This window comes from Protomyctophum parallelum (genome assembly GCF_964188405.1).
Source record: "Protomyctophum parallelum genome assembly, chromosome: 3".
Lineage (NCBI taxonomy): Eukaryota > Metazoa > Chordata > Actinopteri > Myctophiformes > Myctophidae > Protomyctophum > Protomyctophum parallelum.
The window spans coordinates 34,457,839-34,482,906 of record NC_139698.1 but is presented as its reverse complement, the minus strand read 5'-3'; the positions used below and the strand labels follow the sequence as shown (position 1 = coordinate 34,482,906).

General features: G+C 42.4%; 1 protein-coding gene across 1 annotated transcript in view; it reads right to left on the bottom strand.

Moving 5' to 3' along the window:
* LOC310855938 (CUB and sushi domain-containing protein 3-like) overlaps positions 1 to 25,068 on the bottom strand; it is a gene marked incomplete at its 5' end in the record, with an annotated part of 374,665 nt that overhangs the window by 299,046 nt on the left and 50,551 nt on the right. Inside the window, 2 exons of the mRNA XM_083761135.1 lie at positions 1,529 to 1,760; positions 15,751 to 15,945. Coding sequence (XP_083617261.1) covers positions 1,529 to 1,760; positions 15,751 to 15,945 — 427 coding nt within the window. The remainder of the gene's footprint in view (positions 1 to 1,528; positions 1,761 to 15,750; positions 15,946 to 25,068) is intronic.

Sequence of the window (25,068 nt, the reverse complement as noted above, 5' to 3'; positions counted from 1 at the left end):
TTTTTTCCACAGTCAACATTGACATTTTGCCAAATGTTAACCTGTGCTGCTGTAAACACATTGATAAATGTACTACCGTTATTGGCTAATCGTGTTAAATAAGCTGGCTATATACTGCAGTAGAGCGTTGGATTGACAAATTGTGGCCAGCTGTTAACAGCTTGATTGGTTAAAAAACATTGGAGGTATTGATTGATAACATTTAATACGTGGGTGTTTACGGGAAGATTGGAGAATACTGAATGACGGCACAGTATACTCACATTAAACACCACATTATTTTGTACAAAGTCTTTTAATTTGTATTAATGTCTTGAAATGGGCCATTTCACTTTGTTAGGGAACGTTCAATTACACATAATTTTGTGGATAGTATCCATCAACAAAATCAGGAGATATTAATTGTCTCCACCACGCCGAAGGCATGGGGGGGAAGAGTATATTTTGCACGTCCGTCCGTCCGTCCGTCTGTCCATCCATCCGTCTGTTACCAGCTAATCTCCGGCACCGCTAACCCGGTCGATGCCACAATTTGCACACACACTCCCTGGATGCCAACGATGAACCTCTGCCCCACATTTTCCAGAACGGCCTGTTAAAGCGCCACCAGGAGGCAAACTTTTGAAAAACCCTTTTTTATATTACTCATCCAGATTTTGTCCAAAAATCCCGGAGGCCACAACCTGACTTGCCCTGGTGGAGACCTGTGCCCCGAGGGGCACTTTTTCTAGTTCTCACTCATGTTGTACTCCTGGACATATTTGTGGATCTTGACAAATTGTGCATACTCATGATGTAATTTCTGTAAACTGTAAACGAACGACCGACCAACCTCTCTCTCTCTCTCAGTAATTGATGAGAGCTTCTTCAGCCAATTATATTTAATGCCTGGTAGGATCACATAAACTTGCTAGATGATGCCATTCACACTCGGCAAAGAAGAGATGGATAACCCTCATGTCTCAAGGTTGCAGGGTCAAAAGCACTTAAATCCCCCGTTTCAGGTGGAGCGACTTCTCCATCAATGAAAAGCAATAAACTGAAATTTGTGACATTGAGAAGTAGCGCACCTCATGGATTAAATAGCTGCCATCAGAATCTCAAAGCAATGGTATCTTATTGAATTAAATCTACATCTACTGTAGGCTTACATTTGTGTCAGTTATTAAAGGTTTCATGACATTAATTTCCATTTATTTTAAATGATTACATTTAAAATAATGTATTTTAAACATATTACACGTTGACAACACCACTTGAAGTGGATCTGTCACACAGTAAAATCAGTCTTCATTAAAAAGTGGACCTGTAAGGGTCAATTTAATCCATTTTCATCTATTAATTCTGTTAATTTGATCCATTTGTATCTCTGAGAGTGTACAAATGTACCTAGATGGAGGTTAGAATTATCTGTGTTAATTTTCCATATTCACTCAGATTAAAATAACACACCGGGTTTGACATTGTATAAGCTTCATCAACCTCAAACACACATAGCAAACAAACAAGCATCAACAACTCAACTCACCAGATGGTGGGAGGTTCGGACCCCTCCACTTCCAGGTAATCAGACTTGTCGTCCATCTGGAAGTCGGTGAACACCAGGGAGATGGTGTCTCCTGGATCGGCCAGGACGGTCCACTTGCACTCCCCGCTGCCAGGGCTTCCACCGCCAGCTCCAGGAGAGTCTCCGTTGGGGAAATCAGGGCTGGAGATGAGCCCACTAGAACCCCTCAGGGTGCCGCCGCACGTGTCCTCCGCTGTCAATCACCAAAGACCAGGGGGAGAACAGCGTGAGAACAGACACACAAGACTGTTTTCTGAGCACTTCCTCAAGGTCAACACAGGAGAGGATGTGGTAGCCCACATAACACATGTCCCTGTCCTCTCAGATAAAGCCACTTATAAAAAAAAGGCCATTGTTGAAGGTACACTGTAGGGGGCTGGTGTTAGAGCAAAATGGTAGTTATGCTTTTGTGTATTCTCAAGCTATAGATATGGAAGTAACTATTTCATTCAGTGAGACTAATTCTAGTAATAACACTGTACAGTATATGAAACATACAATTTATTAAATGGTTGCTTGTGTTTTCAACACACTGGCTGGACGCATGAAATATTCATATCAAATGACAAATGAGAAGATCTGTTCATAACCAATTAATAATTAATTCTGCCGACATTTACATTTTTGTTTTTATTTTGTGCTAGAAGCTCTCTCTCGCTCTCTCTCTCTCTCTCTCTCTCTCTGAGAGCCTGTAATTCATCATTGTGTCCTCCAAGCTGCCTCATGTTTCGGGAAACAAACAAATGGTGATAAACAGGACTTATAATGCTGTGAAATTGTATTTTATTTTTTTCCTTTTTTCAATGTGGGGAGCATGGCATGTCAGCTGAATGTTAATGCACTCTCCCATAATAGTGGCTCACTCTCTCTCACTCCATCTCTCTTCCCTTCTCCACTCACCCTCTCTCCCCAGCCACGTCCCCTCCCCATCCACCTCTCTCGCGGCTCTCGCCCTCCCTTCATCTCTCATCTTTCCTCTCTGTCCAGATCCCTCTCATATCTTTCCACAATTACTCATCTTCACCCTCCCCCTCTTTCCCCTTTCCCAAGTTTTCTTTATTTTTTTCCACACTATTTTTTTAAAGAATTCTAATGATGGCAGGGCTTTCACAGTTTTCACATCATTTAAGAGTAATATGTGACTCTCAGCTGTGCCAGCTGAAACCTTTGATGCCTTGGATTTCCGCTCAGGGGCTGTCAGAGCTGCCAGGCACAGCCATGGAAAGCCTTGGAACATTCTCCTATGCTGCATTACACGATTGGTCAAGGGACAAGTAAATGGATGTGCAAATTTCAAAAGAAGAAGAAGAAGAAGAAGCCACTGCAGGGGCCGTTAGTTGGCTTGATCCATGTCCTTTGAGTCACATATACATTAACAGGAAGATTGCTATTGAAGGGAGTCGTGGGGTTGCCAACTCAATTGAGACAGCTATGATGTCTGCACAAAGTGCACAAAGTGCACATACTTGCGTCATAACAAGCGTTTTCCTTTGTAGTCTTTGTATATGCCAAGGGCAGACGTTTTATCGCCTGCAAGTGGGGCTAATTGGAAATGCATGAACATAGGTTGTACAAATGAATGAAAAGCCTCATTATATTTGATTTTTCACTGGTTGCACAAACTGCATCTTTAATAATTGTCTCCACCAGACCGAAGGCATGGGGAGAGTGTATGTTTTGCACTCCGTCCGTGTGTGTCCGACTGTCCTTGTGTCCGTCCGTCCGTCTGTGTACAGCTAATCTCCGGCACCGTTAACCCGGTCGATGCCAAATTTTGCACTCACACTCCCTGGATGCCAACGATGAACCTCTGCCCCAAATTTTCCAGATTTTTTTAAATATTACTCCTCGAGATTCTGTCCAATAATCCCGCAAATCATTACACACTATCTATGTGTTCAAGACGGATCTGTCCGATATTTCATATTCCATCCTAATTGGCTAACATTAGCTTGTTTAGTTTGCAGGATTGGCCCGTTTTTAACAAAAAGCCTCAAATCATGAACGCAGCATGCAATTTACGTGAAATCTTTCACGCACTTTCCTACTAGGCTGAGGAATATATCCCACCCTTTTCACATTGGCCTGTTATAGCGCCCACCAACAGGTGGATTTTTGCAAAACACATTTTTGGAACAAAATGCCTCAAATCATCCAATTGCATTCCAAGGCGTGAGAAGAAATGGCACCCTTTTCACATTGGCCTATTAGAGCGCCACCAGGAGACCACAACCTGAACAGCCCTGGTGGAGACCTGTGCCTGAGGGGCACTTTATCTAGTTCTGTCTATTCTTGCTTTGCCAAATCATCGGACATCTCTGCCAACCAATTGTGGCTTGTGGGAATTTCTATATGCAAGGTACAGTGCAAGAACAGCTGCTGACAATCATGTTATCGGATAAGGATCTTTTAGTGAGACTTCACAAACTGATTTGATAGGGGATTCACACTGAGACGGACTGAATCCGTTTCATTGCCGTTATACTACTGTCTGTCAGCCTGCCTGCTATTCACTGTGTCAGTCAGTTCTGTGCTCCAGTGTCGTGTTTGATATTAGTTTGCTATGGATTCCATTTCTACTTTAGCATTATTATTATTATTATTTTGTTTTACTTTGGAAACTATGCCAAGCAAAGCCCAAGAGCCATGTGTAATAAGATCAGCGCGTACTGCGGTGCTGCGCGTATACGCAGATTCAACAGGAGACGGGCGGCGTTGAGAAATGAGCTGGTGTTACGCGTTGTGCAGCACTGCAGCGGCTGTGTGTTTTGTTTTTGTTGACGCTTGGCTTGTCGACTAGAGATTATGTCACGTTCTTAAAAAAAACAGTCCACTTCCTTCTTTAGGTACGCATGCATTCACATTGGAACGATCCGTATCTGAATACACTTCAACGGTCCAGAGAACCGCCCCCCATGCGGTCCCGGGGACGGTTGGGCAATCCGCTCCCGGGAACGGTACGCATCATTCACACTACCACAACATCTGCCAAGTGGTCCCGAGTGCGCACCCGGGACCATAGTGTGAATCCCCTATGAAAGTCTAGATCCTGACAAAACCAAAAGACCGTCAAACAAACACTGGCAGTATACGGCACTATGAATTAGTATTCCATTGTTTACTTTTCACATGACATGCCAACGAAGGCTGAGTGGAGAATTGTGGCTATATTCTCTAATTAAAAGGAGCACTGAAGAATCTGCCTGGAAATCACAGCACTTCAAAGTCTTGGAAGGTTCAAGCTTCATGGCCAACGCGGAGGACACATGGAGAAGGGTGGGGGCGGGGGGGGGGGGGTGGAAGCAACAGAAAGTATAACAGTGAAAAGGGAATTGAGAATTTTATTTCATAAAGCCATGAGAAAAGAGCAAGGTCAAAAAGCATGTATGAATCTGTGAGAATAAATAAAAGGATGTAGAAGGATTGGAGATAAGTAGACAATAGGCTAATGTCAGAAAGACAGCAATGGAGAGGAGAAAGAGTGAGAGAAACAAAATAAGGAAGAAAAACTGGTACGAGAAAAAAGCTTAAGTCAAGAAGAAGTCAGAGTCACAAAATGCCCAGGGAGAAAGACAAATAAAGGTACACATTGATTGATTGAATAGTTTATTTGACATAAATGTAAAAACAGCAACAGAGTACAGTCACACAGACATGAGTCACTTTCAGACATTCACTATATTATGGTTTTCCTGACTTTAAACATGGGCTGTATGTACTGTATGAATGCAATACTGCAAGGCTCAGTAGGATTGGACATGCAATGGACATTATGCTGGCAGGATCATTGAGTTAAGTCCAGGTAATGTCAGTCTTAAAGTATAGGCAAAGGATCTTGGGAGAGCGCTTAGAGCACCTGACAGCTTAATATCATTTATTTTAGCAACACTGTGTGAATAGAAAGATCACACCCATGTGAAGTGAGGGGCGCTCTTACCATTGTACATCATCATGTCGATTTGCTCAGAAACATATGATGTAAATTATTCAATCATTGTCAATGGGAATTTAACAAAAATACAGATTTTCTCAGACACATATGACGTAAATTCTCCATTCATTGTCAATGGCCTTTAATGTTTGTGTTAGGACAAAAATCTACACTATAGCTGAATATAGGAGGGTCTAGGGTCCCTCAAAAAGACAGAACAAAAAGACAAAGACAAAGACTAACAGAAGAGAACAGGAGGAACTAGAAAAAGTGCCCTTCCGGGCACAGGTCTCCACCAGGTTATCCACAGATCCGTGCAGTTAGAGGTAAAAACACTTTTCGGCCAGTTATAGCGCCACCTTGAGGCTGAGTTGAAATTGTTCATGTGGCATTTCGTCCTCTGCCTAGTGGGAATGTGGGTGCACAATTTCACGGAAATCACGCGATGTGTTCATGATTTGCAGCATTTTGTTTGAAACTGAGCACTCCTGTGAACTTTGGAAGCCAATCTTAACCAATCAGGATGGAGTCTGATAAATCTGAAAGACCCGTTTCGTTGAATGGCTCTAGAGAGACTGTGTACCAATTTGCGTGATGTTTGGACAAAATCTGTAGGTGTACTGTGCAAAAACTTGTTTTGCACAAAGCGGCCTCCTGGTGGCGCTATAACAGGCCGTTCTGGAAAGTTTGGGGCAGAGGTTCATGGTTGGCATCCAGGGAGTGTGTGTGCAAAATATGGCATCGAAAAACTTGTTTTGCACAAAGCGGCCTCCTGGTGGCGCTATAACAGGCCGTTCTGGAAAGTTTGGGGCAGAGGTTCATGGTTGGCATCCAGGGAGTGTGTGTGCAAAATATGGCATCGACCGGGTTAACGGTGGCCGAGATTAGCTGTTCACGGACACACACACGGACACACACGCGGACACACACGCGGACGGACGGAGTGCAAAACATACTCTCCCCACATGCCTTCGGCCTGGTGGAGACAATTAGAGAGACTGACGGAGTGAAGGAGAAATGTTACAAAATAATCAAGAGAGAGAGAGAGAGAGAGAGAGAGAGAGAGAGAGAGAGAGAGAGAGAGAGCGGCAGATTAGAAATCAGGGTTTCCGTTGGCCAGCATTTACCAGCTATTGGCATTTGGCAACTGGAATTTCAAATGACCACTAAATATAAATCTTGACAGCCATCTTGGTTGGTTAAAATAAAAAGGTTTTATTCACTATTAATAATATTATCATTGTACCCATTAGTGCTGCCAACGAATATTCTATATCCGAATATATTTTCGAATCAAAAAAAATAATGAATAACCGAAAATAATAATAAAAAGTATTTATTTATTTATTATTATTATTAGTTTTCGCGAGACGGTGCCATGGGTAAGCGACGCGTTATGACTTGTGAGCTTGTAGATTAGTTATATTTGCCACACGACACGCCGACACCGGCATACATTAAAGAATAAATCAGCTGCCTCATACTCTTCCTAAACGCAGACTACCGTACGCAGCGCAGCCTGCGTAGTGAGCACAGGGCGGGCGGGGCCGTGGGAGCCTTTTACGTTCTTTGCGCAGTGGGTGTACGCTGCTCAGAAGGGTGAAATCTTCCGTGTTTTAGACAACACACAGATCTATCACTCATCAATCTTCAATCATGAAGCGACTTTATCCTTCAGGAAATTATAAAAAGGCAGCAGCAGCAATGCAGTGTTCTGTTCTGTGAATTAATACTGCCTCCGTGCCTCGTTTTGATAAGGCTGTGTGGTAGGATTGCTCATTTAAGGAAAAGAAAGTTTTACTGGAGAAGGGAGAATGCATGCGTTGTGTTCCAACTCGGTTTTCAGCAGCACCAATGCGCGGAGAGAGAGAGTTGCGCCAGCAATGCAATCTTAAATGTTATGTCTCAGGTTGTATTGGTGTAAATATAATTATTAATAAATTCGAATGGCTCGAATTGAAATCCGAAATCCGAATGGGTCGAATTGCTCGAATCCACGTGGGTTTTTAAAACGAATATCCGAATGTAATTTTTGGACAATTCCGGCAGCACTAGTACCCATTGGGCACAGCACCAGACTACAGCACCAGACGGAAAGCAGAAGCAGCGAGTGCATTATCCGGCAACGGCAATGAGATGCGCTGCCGGGTTTAGGGTTGTACCCGTTATACCTATATACAGAGTACCTGATGTACGCGCCTGACTGGTTGTGCCCCATTCATGCCCATATATGGGGATTTCTGCATCTGTCTGCCTGTGCCACTTTTATGCCCATATCTGGAACCGTGCTTATCTGTAGTCAGGTCGTGGGATTAATACCAGCTCCACCAGAGAGCTCCATACAAAGTTATTTTTGCTCGCACACAACACGCACAGTACAGTATTTGTAATATATATGCCTGTTCAATTTGACATTTGGTTGATACAGCCACCAAACACATGGCTAGCAGAGCAGTAATTAGTGTCTTCAGGAAATCCTGAATTAATTATACTCTCAGAGATTAAGTAATTTGCAGTGTATGCCACTGCCATAGCCATGCAACAAAGATACAGTAGTAAAACCTTCACACTGATGCCAGGGACATTTTTTTAGCAGAAATCTTAATTGTTAGAAGCAAAACATATGAAATGATATTCAAGTTTATAATTGGAAATGAACAGAGTCCAGAGAATCCCTTCACTAGTACTCTGGGTGTTAAAAGATGTCCTTGTTCGTAAATTGGATCGGATATTATGTCCTGATGAGTACTACAGTACTACTGAAGTGGATATTCAAAGAAAATCCTCCATATTGCTTAAATGTGAGAGGATTTTTTTTTACAACACAGTCAGTTACCCAGTACCTGCAAATGACTCTGCCCCCAGGGGAATATGGCATCATAACAGAATCAATAAAGTATCAACATGTTGCAATAGAGCTATTAAATAGTTATCCGTCTATTACCACCACGAAGAACATTATTTTGCCTGATCTCTTTGTGCATCTGTTATCAGAATATCTTTAGCAGTTCAGCATGGATTTGTTTGCACAAAACATGGTAGAAAGGTTGGTCCTGGGCCAAACTGCTGTTATACAAGGAAGATGGTGCCAGAAGCACAGCAACAACACTGCAACACCTACACAAACTACAACATTGGTGGAGAACTGTGTTATTTATAACATATAATTTAAAGTGGGCCTATTATGCTCATTTCCAGCTATTTGTATTTCTGTTCTCCACTATAGTAGATTTCATGATTCACAGTTATAAAACCAAACAAAAACCTGGATATTTACTTATACAGGCTGTTTTTGGACACCCCTTTCAGCTTCTTTCTGAAACAAGCCATTAACTCCCGTTTCTTTAAGGCCCTCCTCTCTAAACTGCACCTTTTTCTGACTTGGCTTGTTTTCCAGAAGCCAGAAGTACCCCCCATTGTTCCCTGTCAGAAAATGTACAGTTAGCTGGATTGCTTCTAGCGTGATTGTTAAAGTGTGAGTGATAGAATGATACTTTCAGCTTGCACTCCTGAGTCCTCACAGTCCTGTCTTTTAGCAGCAGCCTAGCCGAGCGACGAGAACAAACAATAACAAATACGGTGGGGTATGTGTCTGTTGTAGCGTGAAAACAGAATCTATATCCGATGATGTCTGGTGAAAAGCAAACAAATGTAACTTTTGTTTCTCAACAAAAATAGGACTTTCTGGCAGGCATACTGTACAATGCAAAAAAGAAAAATCAAATCCCCCAAAGTCCTGAAAGAGACGGAGGGATTGCGGGATAGGGAGGAATGGAGGGAGGGAAGAATAAGTAGGGAGGAGGGAGGGGGAGAGCCTATTTCACCAACGCAATAACCCAGCCAGCTGGGCACCAAAACCACACTGATTGATTGAGAACACACTGATTGACGAGTCACAAAGTGACATGTCATCATCAGCAGCAGCAGCGGCGCAATAACCTTGGCAATGCCGGGCAAAATTTTCTGCTTGCAATTTATGACAGTCCATAAGGAAAAGCATAATAGGTCCCTTTGATATGAAATGTATTAAGTGCATAGGCTTACACAAACAAGGAAAACATTTGGTTGGTTTTCTGAGAAAGATTCCAGTGTCTAAAAGTAAATTTTACATTAAACACAAAGCATTGTTGTGTTGCAGAATTCTTCACGGATTACACAAAAACACAGAGGTTCCCAAACCTTTCAGCTGTTCTCTATAGTCTATAGACTATTATGTGATCAGGCAGATCTGTTAGATTTTGTATATTCCATCCTGATTGGCCAAGATTGACATCTAAAGTGTGCAGGAGTGGCTGGTTTTGACCAAAATGAAGAACAAATGAGAAAAGCTTCTATTCTCTCATTTATAAACCATCATCATTTGGGCACAGGGAGATCTCCTGAACCATGGTTGCCGATAATAAACCACTTATAACTCATTCATTTCTCAAAAGCAGCAGCCAATTTAAAATATGGAAGACAATGAAGTAGATACAGTCTTTGGACACACTTTGTTGAGAGCTGCATCCATGAAGGATGAATTATCAATCAGCACAGTCTCAGGTACAGGAAAATACATCACAGCTTGGGCATGCAATGGCTTAAATGGCTGCAACTGTATAATGCATGATAGCTTTCATACTGTATGCCTGCGGTAAACTGCTATCTTGCGCTCTATTGGGACACATTACAATATTTGAGGTATGACCTGCCAACAAGGTTTAGCGGCATAAAGGAGGCACTGAATGCCAGGGAATGCATTTCTTAGCGAATCATTAGAGCACGCTATGGCCTATGGATTTAAAGAGGAAGGATCATTTTCTTCATAAAATGATGGCACAGGAGAAAAAAAAGAGAAGACAGTGGTGAGGATTAGAACTGCTTTAGTGGAGCTCATTTACATCCTCAGCATCAGCAATATAATGCTACTTGAGGAGGGATTAAGCCGCTCTTCCCTTGACTTTGATCAGATATACCACACTTGTCTCTCAGCTGAGGAAATATTCACCCCCCAGGATAGACAGGAAGGAACCCATGTAACATTTTCTATGCTACCTCAGGTTTTTCCTTTGTATGAATCCTAATAATAATGCAACTTATTTATAGAGACGGGGAGTTCGCCAGGAAACCACCGTGAGTCCTCAGCGAAAGCTTTGCAGGGGTCGAAAAATTTGTTTCATAAAAACCGGCCTCCTGGTGGCTCTATAACAGGTCCATGTGAAAATGGGGGCGGACGGACGGACACAGGGACGGACTAACCGGGTGCAAAACATACTCTCTCCCGTCCTGATGGAGACAATTATGACAAACCTGTGTTAATCACATCATAATAGACAATATTTAACACTATAAGTGCTTCATGTTCATCATGTTTTTAGTTCCGTTTTAGTTTTTATCAAATGTTTTAACAAAAGAATGACTCCCCATTACTGTATTATGCACAGAAATGCTGCCTAGCTCAAGGATGGGCACACGTTTCCAATTAACTCTCATTTTAATTGGGAGGATATATTTGCACAAGCTTGTCAGCCACAAAGCAAGTAGTAGCATAATAACATTTCCCCCACTGCTCATGTTGACAGGGACTTCTCGTTCTCACTAGACAGAAAGGCAGAGCAGTCAGAAATAACACTGTTTATAGTCCAGTCATGTTAGCAGACATGGAAGTGCTGGTGTAAAGGAAGAACAGAGCTAATTGTATGGTGCTGCTGGATAAGACCAGAAGCAGGAATGACAGTGTATCAATATGCCATATTCTCATGTTACCACTGCTGGCTGCCTGGCTTAATGAATGTCCACCGACAATCTGGAATTTAAATAGGCTCCGGGGACGGACAGTAACTGTTCATGATTAGAATACCCATTCATTCTCAGTCTACCTCCCCTCTGCTCTGTTTATTTCACTCTGTCAATCTTTCATTCTTTATTGTCATCCATTGTCATCCATCTCTCCCTCCCATTTTCTCTGTGGAATAGGCAAGCCTCCCCAGGAATAAACAGGACAAATGTGATTCTTTATTCATTATACAAAACGGTAAGAAGGGCCAGGAGTGGTTGTAAGAACCATACACAGCCAAAGCACTGGTAGTGGAACGATACACACTGTCTCAGCCACAGTAGTTGGTATAAGAACCATGCACAGCCACAGCAGTGGGTATAAGAACCATACACACTGTCTCAGCCACAGCAGTGGGTATAAGAACCATACACACTGTCTCAGCCACAGCAGTGGGTATAAGAACCATACACACTGTCTCAGCCACAGCAGTGGGTATAAGAACCATACACACTGTCTCAGCCACAGCAGTGGGTATAAGAACCATACACACTGTCTCAGCCACAGAAGTTGGTATAAAAACCATGGACAGCCACAGCAGTGGGTATAAGAACCATGCACAGCCACAGCAGTGGGTATAAGAACCATGCACAGCCACAGTAGTTGGCATAAGAACCATGCACAGCCACAGCAGTGGGTATAAGAACCATACACAGCCACAGTACTGATAAGACTCAGCCTCACAGTCACAGCACCTCCTCATGCTCATTGCCATTCCAATTTCCCACCAGGATTCACTGCAGGTCAGCCAATGTGGTTGCACTAATTAGGTACGGTCTAATTAGGTACGGTCAGTACCTAATTGGACCCCCCCCCCCTACCAGGAAATCACGAAAATGTTGCAGCACTATTTTGGCTGATACATTTTGTTGTGAAATTTTGAAGACAATAATGCCAGCATTAGCATTGTTTAGCACTGTCCTATGCAGATGGATGTCACTTTGATGACCAGCTATATGAGGTGGTCCTATCTGCAGTGGAAAATGAAACTAGTCAAGTAGTACAGTCTGTACTGTACTGTACTGGGGCTACATGCAACGGAGAAGTGGTGAAAGGAGGTGAGATAGGAAACCAGGAGCGGGGGAGGGATAGATGAGGGGCAGAAGTGTAGGGAGAAGGTAGGGGGTGATGGGAGATTTGAGAAAGGTTTGGTATTGTGTATGGTGCTGGAAACATTCAGCCACCAAGAGAATGGGCAGGTTCTCTGAGGAAAAGAGATCAAAGGACCATCTGCCCACATAGAGGAGTCTGGCCCGATCATCCAGAGGGGAGAGTGTGGCTCAAGTAGGGCCTGGAACTGAAAAGGAGGGCTGTCTTCTAGCTTGCGGCAACAGAGGCTCACACTGAGACGGAACAGAATCTTCCATCGGCAGCTTTCTGTCGCAGACCATTCATCAAATGCTGAAAACGATTTCTGAAAAATGTTACCCCACAATATTCTGTGGCGTTGGCATGAACACTAACAGTCTGACTTTTACTACTGAAAGGGTGTGTGCGTGTGCGTGCGTGCATGATTACAGTATTACTCTATTTGGTTGCGTTTGCCTCTGCAAAGAGGCTGAAAGATCAAGATCAAAATACAGATTAACCTGCTTAACTTCACTTGAGAAATAACATACTGTATGATTCAACGGTGCCTGATGTTACAGTGTGCAGGAGGGCTGCTCATTAAGTCTCAGTCACTGTCGACATGCTGAGCAAAGCACTTGGACATTATTTATTGTTTATTGCTTATCAAGATCCCCATTAGCTGCCACACATGCGAGCACTTACTCTTACTGGAGTCCTCAACATAAAAATGAAACATGGCACCACTTACTCTTACTGGAGTCCACAACATAAAAAATAAACATCCGTACTAATGCTGTACAAAACTAAACTAGAAAAAGTGCCCTTCCGGGCACAGGTCTCCACCAGGTTATCCACAGATCCGTGCAGTTAGAGGTAAAAACACTTTTGGGCCAGTTATAGCGCCACCTTGAGGCTGAGTTGAAATTGTTCATGTGGCATTTCGTCCTCGGCCTAGTGGGAATGTGGGTGCACAATTTCACAGAAATCACGCGATGTGTTCATGATTTGCAGCATTTTGTTTGAAACTGAGCACTCCTGTGAACTTTGGAAGCCAATCTTAACCAATCAGGATGGAGTCTGATAAATCTGAAAGACCCGTTTCGTTGAATGGCTCTAGAGAGACTGTGTACCAATTTGCGTGATGTTTGGACAAAATCTGTAGGTGTACTGTGCAAAAACTTGTTTTGCACAAAGCGGCCTCCTGGTGGCGCTATAACAGGCCGTTCTGGAAAGTTTGGGGCAGAGGTTCATCGTTGGCATCCAGGGAGTGTGTGTGCAAAATATGGCATCGACCGGGTTAACGGTGGCCGAGATTAGCTGTTCACGGACACACGGACGGACACACACACGGACGGACGGACGGACGGACACGCGGACGGACGGAGTGCAAAACATACTCTCCCCACATGCCTTCGGCCTGGTGGAGACAATAAACAAAACTAAATAATACTTACAGTAGCCTACATAACTATATTTTGCATGTGTTATGCTAACCTGCATAAAGCAGCAACCCAAAAGCAGTTTGCTATACAGCGAATTCAGCAGTATAAAGTACAGCCATAACAAAATCAAAGACTGACAATGTATGATCAATGAAACGTTCAATGTCGTATAGCAATGATTTTTTGGGGCGTGCCTATTGTAACATCAACATTGCGAGACTGAGGGCACAACCTCAAAGTAATGCTCAAGACACTAAGAAAAATCTCCAGTGGAGGAAAAAGGAGTAGCCTAGATATAGGAATGTCTTTTAGCTCTTCTCGATAGACGAATGCCCTGTAGCTACGGTGTCGTTGTATTCAAGCGGTGCCGCTTATTGACGCCACAGTTATGATTTGCCGCTTGGCGGATTCGTCTATAAAAACTTCTGACTAACCTCAGCCCATTTCTCCAATATGTAGTAAGAGATTAGAAACTGTCTTTTAAAACACCTCACTCTCCATCCATCCAACCTAAATCTACTAACCCCGATAAAGCAACACCAGTCAAACGAACAAATGGCAATCACACAGCATGTTCAGGTTAGTTTGAGTCAAAGACGTGCAATGTCCTCCACACACATCAAGGATATAATGCTTGGCGGCTTTTGTCACAAAAGCTCACTGATGGAAATCTCACATGGGAAATATCTATTGCTATAAATGTAAACGTTAAGAGTGGATTATTCACATGACTGCCATGTCAGATCCTATCAACACAGAGTGCAGGAGGAAAAGAAAAAACATCAGGTCACAGAAGGAGAGCCAGTCAGCCAATCAGCCATTCATCATGCGGTTGCTGTCGGGTGGAAACCTTGTATGTCCAAAACGGTTACTTTTCAGGAAATAGGGGGGAAAAATAACCTGTGTTTCAATGGATCCAATGTAATCATGAGCTCTTAATAACAGGTTTATCCGTTTGATTGGTAAAATATTTCTAAAACCCATGGACAGACTTCATCCCTTTCAACCTGGCGTCCCTAATTTGGGCATGTCATTATAGATGAAAATGTTTAAATAGTTGATCTATAGGCCTATATAAGCTCACAACACATCACATCGTGACGTACTGTGAGCTTGTAGTTTGTCTACTTTTTCTTTACACTCATTCAGCACAGTATACAATAGAGCGTTCATTTATGAAAAGGTTTCTGCCTGACAGCAACAATATAAAATCTAATTATTTTGTGGGCTCTGGAGGGTTGTACCTAAATGCTTGCCAGGAAACATCACCTACTCACTACAAGGGCTCATGACTCGTATATTTCATACCAGATTAGGTTTGAACACAATGTGCAGCACATTTTGAGGTTCAATAATAACTGATATTTGGAAAATGTAGAAAATATGTTGACGCCTGGATGTTCTACCTTCGTTTGACACTATCTGATGTTTTCCAATAATGTGGACTGTAACCCCGGAAAGTGGTCAATATGGTCCGATGTAGTATACTATGTCCAGGATTTTTCAAAACTGCAGACTCTACAGCTTTCTAAGCCCTTTTCGTCAGAAGGGTTCAGGCGTGATGCATCATTGGTCGGCATACCACTGTAGCTGAGGTGCCAAGTTTTACATCATTCCTTAAGCATTATAAATGCTGACACGTGTAAAAGTATTGAACCTCCTGCTTGGTTCTGTGCGGGAAGAGTGCAGAAAATCAACTGGTCTTGTACAGGTCGATGGTATCAAGAATTATAACTGGAAAAAACATCCTGACCTCTGCAGATCTGGGGAGGGGCAGGAAAGTAGCTGGATCCTTTAATCGAAAGTCATCGATAGAATAATCAGTTGGAAAATAATTGCTATTTCCGGCCCTACATTTATAAAACATTATCTCATACTGTTATATATTAAAGGAGAGCCCGTGAGAGAGAAAAAACGTGCTCACCTCTGCAAATGGGGACAGGGAAGTCCCACACGGACACGCCGGCTGAGTTGGTGACGCAAGTAAGAAGGGAGTGTCCGTCCAGGACATACCCGGTGACACATCGGTAGCGGATCTTGTCCCCTACGTTGAACTGTGTTCCATTCAGAATACCTTTGGGTGGAATACCAGGATTTCCACACGAGCTGCTTCGCAACTCTGAAAAGGAGAAGAGTATAGTAGTTAGAATTACCGATTCTTGTTATAATGCAAGCCCACCATTAGTATACTCTTATGTTACTGTACCTCTGGAACAGAGGTACAGTAGAATATGCATCGACTGTCCATATGTCCACCTTTGTCTACACTGACCTGTCCATGGGAACATTTGTCTATAAAACGTTTTGAGTATACACTATTTCTGGTACACTTGACTAAGAAAGACAAACATCCACACATGTGTAAAGGTATGTGTGTGCGCGTGTGCATGCCCAGACCCAGAATGCTACAAAAAAGAGAGGTGAGCACAATTTACTATTGTAAACACCCGTCGATCAACAATTCTAGAGTTCTAGACCAAATCAAACATCCCTACCTATTATCACAGTAACCCTGACAACCAAAACAACCAGCAACCTATAAAGCATGGATGTCCGTCCAGGCTATGGGACTACAGATCCCCAAAAATGAAAATAAACAGCATAACTTTGGTAAAAGTGAGAAGAAACTAGAAAAAGTGCCCTTCCGGGCACAGGTCTCCACCAGGTTATCCACAGATCCGTGCAGTTAGAGGTAAAAACACTTTTCGGCCAGTTATAGCGCCACCTTGAGGCTGAGTTGAAATTGTTCATGTGGCATTTCGTCCTCGGCCTAGTGGGAATGTGGGTGCACAATTTCACGGAAATCACGCGATGTGTTCATGATTTGCAGCATTTTGTTTGAAACTGAGCACTCCTGTGAACTTTGGAAGCCAATCTTAACCAATCAGGATGGAGTCTGATAAATCTGAAAGACCCGTTTCGTTGAATGGCTCTAGAGAGACTGTGTACCAATTTGCGTGATGTTTGGACAAAATCTGTAGGTGTACTGTGCAAAAACTTGTTTTGCACAAAGCGGCCTCCTGGTGGCGCTATAACAGGCCGTTCTGGAAAGTTTGGGGCAGAGGTTCATGGTTGGCATCCAGGGAGTGTGTGTGCAAAATATGGCATCGACCGGGTTAACGGTGGCCGAGATTAGCTGTTCACGGACACACGGACGGACGGACGGACGGACACGCGGACGGACGGAGTGCAAAACATACTCTCCCCACATGCCTTCGGCCTGGTGGAGACAAAAACATGTTTCCTCTATGCCAGTGGTCAGCCAACAACAGATTGATTAGTCAACACACCGAGGAACAATGGATGAGGGCTGACAATGTTCTTTATTTATATTTTCACAGGAAAAGATGAGGAAAGGCAGATGGAAAAGCTGTAATGATTTAGTTTGTTTCTTTAAAATAATTCATCATGATTATCCCTACTGTATGTGCTGTTGAGGTATATAAATCTTATATACACCTCATACATCATTTTAATGTAGCTTATGACCTTCAGTGAAGACATGCTTCACATGAGAAGATGTGTATTGCATATTTATTTCGTTCAAACACCTTACAGTACCTCTCAAATACTGAGCAAATCAGAAAAACACCCAGGGATATGCACTGGATGTTTTGACAGGATGAATTACAATGAATAAAGTTGTTTACTTTTTTGTAGTGTTTTAAACATACGAATAGTTGAGATTTGTCATGGGAGAAGACAAATTTGAATTTGGAAATTGTGAGTAGTAGTAGTAGTAGTAGTAGGCTAGTAGTTGCGACTGCAAGTCGCAGTTACTGTGAAAACCAGCAGGAAGCTGTCTCGCACTTTCTGTTAACGCTTTCTGTTACTCTCTTGCTTACACAGACACACACACACCAACTCAATTGATCCCCCTCCACACACACACACCCACACACCTGAACCTCTGATCAGTTTGGTAGAGTGTCTCATTATTCTCGTCTCTGTTCTTTCTGCTCCATGATTCTCAATTATGCTCAACTGCGCGCAAACTTTATCGTCATTTACAGTGGAGGAAATAAGTATTTGATCCCCTGCTTTTTTTTGTAATTTTTTTTTTTGTAAATTTTTGCCCTAATACAAAGAAATGAGCGGTCTATATTCTTTATGGTACTTTTATGTTAACAGATAGAGACAGAATATCAACAAAAAAGTCCAGAAAAAAACATTATATAAAGGTTATAAATTAAACACCATTTGATCAGGTGAAATAAGTATTTGATCCCCAAGCACATCATGACTTAATACTTGGTGAGAAACCCTTGTTGGCAAGCACAGAAGTCAGACGTTTCTTGTAGTTGGTCACCAGGTTTGCACACACCTCAGGAGGAATTTTGGTCCACTCCTTTTTACAGATCCTCTCCAAATCCTTTCGAGGCTGTCGCTTGGCAACTCGAAGCTTCAGCTCCCCCCACAGATGTTCTATGGGATTAAGGTCTGGAGACTGGCTAGGCTACTCCATGACCTTAATGTGCTTCTTCTTGAGCCACTCCTTTGTTGCCTTGGCCGTATGTTTTGGGTCGTTGTCATGCTGGAAGACCCATCCACGACCCATCTTCAGTGCTCTGGTTGAGGGAAGGAGGTTCTTGTCCAAAATCTTACCGTACATGGCCCCGTCCATCAACCCCACAACGCGGTGAAGTTGTCCTGTACCCTTAGCAGAGAAACACCCCCAAAGCATAATATTCCCACCTCCATGCTTGACGGTGGGGATGAAAACCATTGGAAACACATTGCGCCGTAATGAATTGAAATCCTGAAGTGACCGCAAGGTCCCGTGCTCAAGAAGACACATGTACAGGCCCGTCTGAAGTTTGCCAATGAACACCTAAATGATTCTGAGAAGGCTTGGGAGAAGGTGATGTGGTCAGATGAGACCAAAATTGAACTCTTTGGCATCAACTTGACTCGTCGTGTTTGGAGGGAGAGGAATGCTGAATACAAACCCCAGAACACCATCCCTACCGTCAAGCATGGAGGTGAGAATATTATGCTTTGGGAGTGTTTCTCTGCTAAGGGTACAGGACAACTTCACCGCGTTGTGGGGTTGATGGACGGGGCCATGTACGGTAAGATTTTGGACAAGAAACTCTTTCCCTCAACCAGGGCACTGAAGATGGGTCGTGGATGGGTCTTCCAGCATGACAACGACCCAAAACATACGGCCAAGTCAACAAAGGAGTGGCTCAAGAAGAAGCACATTAAGGTCATGGAGTAGCCTAGCCAGTCTCCAGACCTTAATCCCATAGAAAATCTGTGGAGGGAGCTGAAGCTTCGAGTTGCCAAGCGACAGCCTCGAAACCTTCAGGATTTGGAGAGGATCTGTAAAAAGGAGTGGACCAAAATTCCTCCTGAGGTGTGTGCAAACCTGGTGACCAACTACAAGAAACGTCTGACTTCTGTGCTAGCCAACAAGTATTAAGTCATGATGTGCTTGGGGATCAAATACTTATTTCACCTGATCAAATTGAGTTTAATTTATAACCTTTATATAATGTTTTTTTCTGGACTTTTTTGTTGATATCTTGTCTCTATCTGCTAACAGAAAAGTACCATAACAATTATAGACCGCTCATTTCTTTGTATTAGGGCAAATTTACAAAATGTACAAAAAAAAGCAGGGGATCAAATACTTATTTCCTCCACTGTATGTAATTTATTTATGTTGACAACCCCCCACCCCACTTCCACTTGCTACATACATCCTGAGTCAAAGACAGCCCTAGTCTCTGTGTATGTGTACATTGCCAGATTTACACTGACCATTTTTTTAAGTCTGTTGTTTCCCCGCCACCTGTGGTCGCTTCTCGCCTTTAAGGCGTCTTACTGGTAGTAGTAGTAGTAGTAGTAGTAGTAGTAGTAGTAGTAGTAGTAGTAATAGGATGTGGCAATGTGACATTGTTAACCACAAGAGTTCACAAACGATGGGCAGAAATAGGAGGACTCACACACACCTTGGACCTCTAGTCCAAAATTTCAAAGCACACCTGTAAAATAGCTGATCTACAAGCCAGGCTGGGGCTGGGCCAACTGGCGCCCTGGGCAATTATGTATTTATTTATTACCTGGCCTGCAAGAATTATGTGCAGTGTGTCAGTGTGTATTATTAGACTTCAAAGCCAGCACTTTCAGACTGGCTGAAAGATGTGAACACACAAAAACTTGTTGTGCCTTTACACATTCTATATTACAGTAGGAACAGACAGCTTGGTGGTGTAATGTATCATAAAGGAGGTGAAAAGTGTCAAATGGAGTACGGCCGAAGATAAATGACCACCTGACGTCGGTGGGAGAGGATATCTCCTCCTCTCCCACCGACGTCAGCTGTTCATTTATCTTCTTATTCATATTCTGTTTATACAAGCTTTGAGCTGAGAGAAGCTACACAGCGCTTTTAAATATGACAATGCTGTATCTGTGTATCAGCTGCACAGTTCAGGAAAGTGTCTGTGGCATATTTAACTTTAACAAAATAGTTTTGACAGCTTAAATCCATGCGGCAGGCATTACTCCAAGTCTCGACACGTTTGATTGATTGATTGAAATCTTTATTAACAGTTTGTAGAATTTACAGTACATTTTAAGCACAAACTCAATACAAAGACTGTCAACTGTGAGTGGACGACCCAATTAAGCATTACACTTGTTTACAACAGGGTCCACATTGTTCAATTCATCAAAACATTTAAAGACATACAAACATTTAGAGACATACAAATAGACATTTCTCTGTAGGTAAAGAACAGAACAGGAATTCATCATATGGGAAGCAAAAAAGGGAAAAGATACTATATACAGTGAGGGAAAATGGGGTGGGGGGGTGGGGGGGATTCAGATTTTACAGAGGCCAGTTTCGAATTGCAGCCATCCGTAGGTGCCCTTTGAGAGCGGTTTTGAAGGAGTCAAGGGATTCACATGTCTTAATGACTGTTGGTAGGGCGTTCCACATTTTGGTGGCATAGGAGCGAAAAGAATTTAGTCCCTTGTTTGTGCCGAATCTGGGTTGTACATGGTTTGTTGCACTCCCTCTGGTGTTGTGGGTGTGGACTTCGTTTACATTAAGGAAGTATTTAGACAGGTACATGGGTATCTTGCGCAACAGCACCTGCAGCTGCCCCTTCACAATAATAAGTGCCTTACCTTTGCCTCCCAAGTCCCAATGCTGCACATTTTACCCAGGTTATTAAAAGGAAATAGGTGTAAGTTGTAACTTAACAGCATGAGAGAGAGGCCGCGTCAACTGTCACCGTAAACGTAAACATGACAGACGGACAAACCATCCATCCGTCTGTATAGTTGGCGCCCCCCAGTGGTTGGCGCCCTGGACAATTTATTGTCCACCCTGCCCAGCGCATTCGCCGGGCCACAAGCTCAGTGAAGAATGGATACGGGTCTACAACTTATGGTAAAAAAAAACAGCCCGTGAGGAACTCTCCTTTAAAGCTTTTGCCTATAATAGAAAGTTGAAAAACGTTACTGTTGTTAGCATAAGACCAGTGTAGCAAAAATGCACAAGACTTGAGAAACTGAATTCATGGAATTATTCGGACTTGAACAAGCTGTTTGAGATCATCATCATTTCAGCACCACGTGAAGTCAATAAGTGTGTTAAGCCACCTGCCAATTTGGGACGTTTTTTGCTGCATGAAGACTTTAAAGGGATAGTTCACCCCCAAAATGACTTTTTCTATGAATTACTCACCCCATGGAGACTTGAATTTTATGACACTAAAAGGAGACTCTTCGTGTCTCCATACACAAACGTATCCATGAATTCTGTTCAAGAATCATACTTATACTGTAGGGGGGGATTATTCTATATACAGGGGTGTATACTCTATTAACCTTTTGATCCATGTATGCTTTAATTGACCCTCTGACCGAGTGTATTCACGTTGACCCTGTACTGTGTGTTATTGCTCTTTGTGGGACACGTTGTCTCACTCTGAACCACAGAAATTCCTACTATATAACCTAGATGAAAGTTGGGAGAAGTCAGCTAATATGCCAGACTAAACCCAGAGGAACAAGTGCGACTCTACTTCTGTACGGTTCATCGGCTGCTTGCACAGCTATCCTTTTTCGACACTTGTACTTTTCTATTTGGATTCATCGCTGTACTTTACTTTGTACTTTATCTACTTTATCTCTTTGACTTATTCTCATTTTTGTATTATCTTCAATTACACCTTTTTGATTAGACCTAACTGTTTTTGCCTCATACTGTATCTATTGGAAATATTGAGAATCCTCGATAATTCAAGTCTCCATGGGGTAATTGATAGAAAGAAATGAAGTCATTTTGGGGTGAACTATCCCTTTAAGCTGAGAAAAATAATTATGTGAACATTGAACAAAAACAATAGGCTTCCTAGAGCTTCACTGCCTAGACCCCTATAAACTATAGCATATTATCTCGAAATGCCTTTAAGCACTCATGTATATTTAAATCAGTGAGAGATCAGATTTGCCTGGGGAACTGAACCCATAACTCTTGGCCTTCCTGGCATCACATTAATCAGAATAACAAATTAAGCAGCTAAAATATATTTTAATAATCAACAACTAAGAATGTAAAATACGTTTTGATAACGTTTTTAACATGCTTGTTAACGCTCACATTTCCCCTCAATTGTGTTTGTACACATTGGCTATGTAGAGTACACAATTTATTTTTGCTTAAATAAACTTGACTTTTACTGTCAAAGGTCAGCTAATAGGCCTATTTCCATATTTTGCCAAAAAATTTACAAGCAAGGTTTTTAACAGAAATTGGCTCCTGAACTGTCAGTATCATATTACCCATAATGTATAGACGCTGCCAGTCGCTGTCATAAGAACGGGAGGTGCGCTCACGGTAACAGAGCCTATTTGTGCACGGCTGCACGCGCACCTGCAGCCCAACAAGTATAATTTATGTCTTCGTCCCACGATGGTGTCGCGCACGCAGACCTCTACGCTCACAACAGTCGCATCTGCGATGCGATGTGAGCTTGTATGTCAGCTGTTCTCTGTGTGCAATACTGTTGGGCTTTGAAGTATAAATGTCTCCTATAGGGTGCATCTCACTAGCCAACTCACAAGAGGAGGTTGAATGAACTGAAACCAGCGCTCCCCACAGGTTTGGAGATCTGTTGGGAATTGATTACATGAAACAGTCACCCGCATGCGCCCCAATGTTTGTAAACAAATAATTGGTCTATTGCGCCAACTGCCCAAGACCAGGCCCGGATTAACAATGGAACTTAGTGGCACTTAAGCGCCACGGCCCTCAGCCTGCAGTGCCCTGTGCAAGACTATTTAAAATGGGTACAGCTGTTGCTTCCGTCAAAACCGTATTCACCGATTTTCAATGTAACGCAACACCGGAACCCCCGCTAGTGTTTTTGGTCGTCCAATAGTTTCTTAACCATTCGGTGGGAGGAGACTCAAATTGGCCACTGGGTCAGTCAAGTATATAACATATAATTACGGAATGTTTGTCTGTCTGAATGAATGAATGTCTGAAACAATGCCGCTGCTCCTCACTGGCTGCACCAATCGCTCTGAATTTTCACACATGCATTGACCATTATATTATGGAGGTTTTAACCTTTTTACAATTTAACAAATTGAACGCTGTTAATTAATTTATTAGTGAATTAAAATGTCCTATCGACTTATATGGGAAAATGCGAAAACTCACATTCAAGTATTTTTCTCTCAGAAACCGTTAGAGCTACTTTGGCTTACTGATAACAAACTCTCATTACATCTTGGTAAAACAGAATCTATTCTCTTTGGGTCTAACCACTCCCTTAGTAGAGTAAATGATTTCATTGTCAGAATTGACGACATTATAATTGCTAGTAAAGTAGAGATTACATATCTGGGCTGTATCCTGTACAACAAGCTGACAGGTGAAGGCATGGCAACAAGGGCGATCAAAAAAGTAAATCAAAGGACAAGATTCTTGGGGAGAATCTCGTCCTTTGTAAATAAGAGGGCTCTCAGGACATTAGCTGGAGCTCTTATTCAGCCAATATTTGACTACGCCTGTACCTCCTGGTTCTCGAACATCTCAAGGTCACAAAGAATTTAACTTCAAACCTCCCAGAACAAACTAATCCGACTCCTCCTAGGCCTAGAGCCCATGACCCACCTTTATGCAACACATTTTGATGGCATAGGATGGCTCCGGGTAGAAGTCAGAGTCAAGCAGTTGAAAATGGGGCTGACTTTCAAAATTGTAAATTCAGCCCTGCCCTCTGTGCCCTCAGTCCCCATTTACTTTTTAACCGATTACCTCACAAAGGTGAGCAACTCTCACAGCCACAACACTAGAGGGAGTATAAATAATGATCTGGTGCCACCCACATATAGAACAAATATGGGTAAATTCACTTTCCATAGCACTGCCACTCAGGTGTGGAATGCCCTGCCCCCTTCCCTCAAAACAAACCAATCACTGGCTTCCTTTAAAACCGGTCTGAAAAATCACCTATCAATGTCAGTGGATCAAAAGGAGAGAAGATGACTGCCCAACCTCCCTATACCCCCCTGATTTATTTGGATTTAGATTTTGTGGTACTTACACCTGTAAATAGTTTTCATGTTTTTGAGGTACAGTATCTCATCACTGTTGTGAATGAATGCATATATATATATATATATATATATATATATATATATATATATATATATATATATATATATATATGAAAAAAGCTACTACTGTGGCAGGGTTATATATTTATTTACTTATATTAGATCCTATAAACAATTTAATGTACTGTAGGTACTGTATAGTTTTTCCCAATCAATTCACAATTAACATTACAATTTTGGAGCTCTGGCTCATGGACTAAGAAGAACCAAAAATAACTGAACCGGTTCCCATTGGGAACCAACCGGTGGAAAAAGGGTCACAGAGAAAACCCCAGACCACAGAAAATCCACTGAATGTTCAAAGTTCATGTTGTATGGGTGTAATTGAGGTCATAAAACATAAAAAATTATGAAAATTAATTTCATGAAACCTTTAAACAAATCAGATTCCAATCTGGATGTGGCACGGATCTGATTCAGACTGGATTTGGCTACCAGTGTAAATGGGGCTTAAGTGTATCTGCCTGAGATGATTAAGGTCCTTAAGGATTAAGGACCTGTTTTGTGAATTTGAATTTCAGCACTAAAATACCATGCATGTGTAGTCAGATTGGTGCAAGTGTCTTGTCAACACAACAGCTAATTTCTTAAA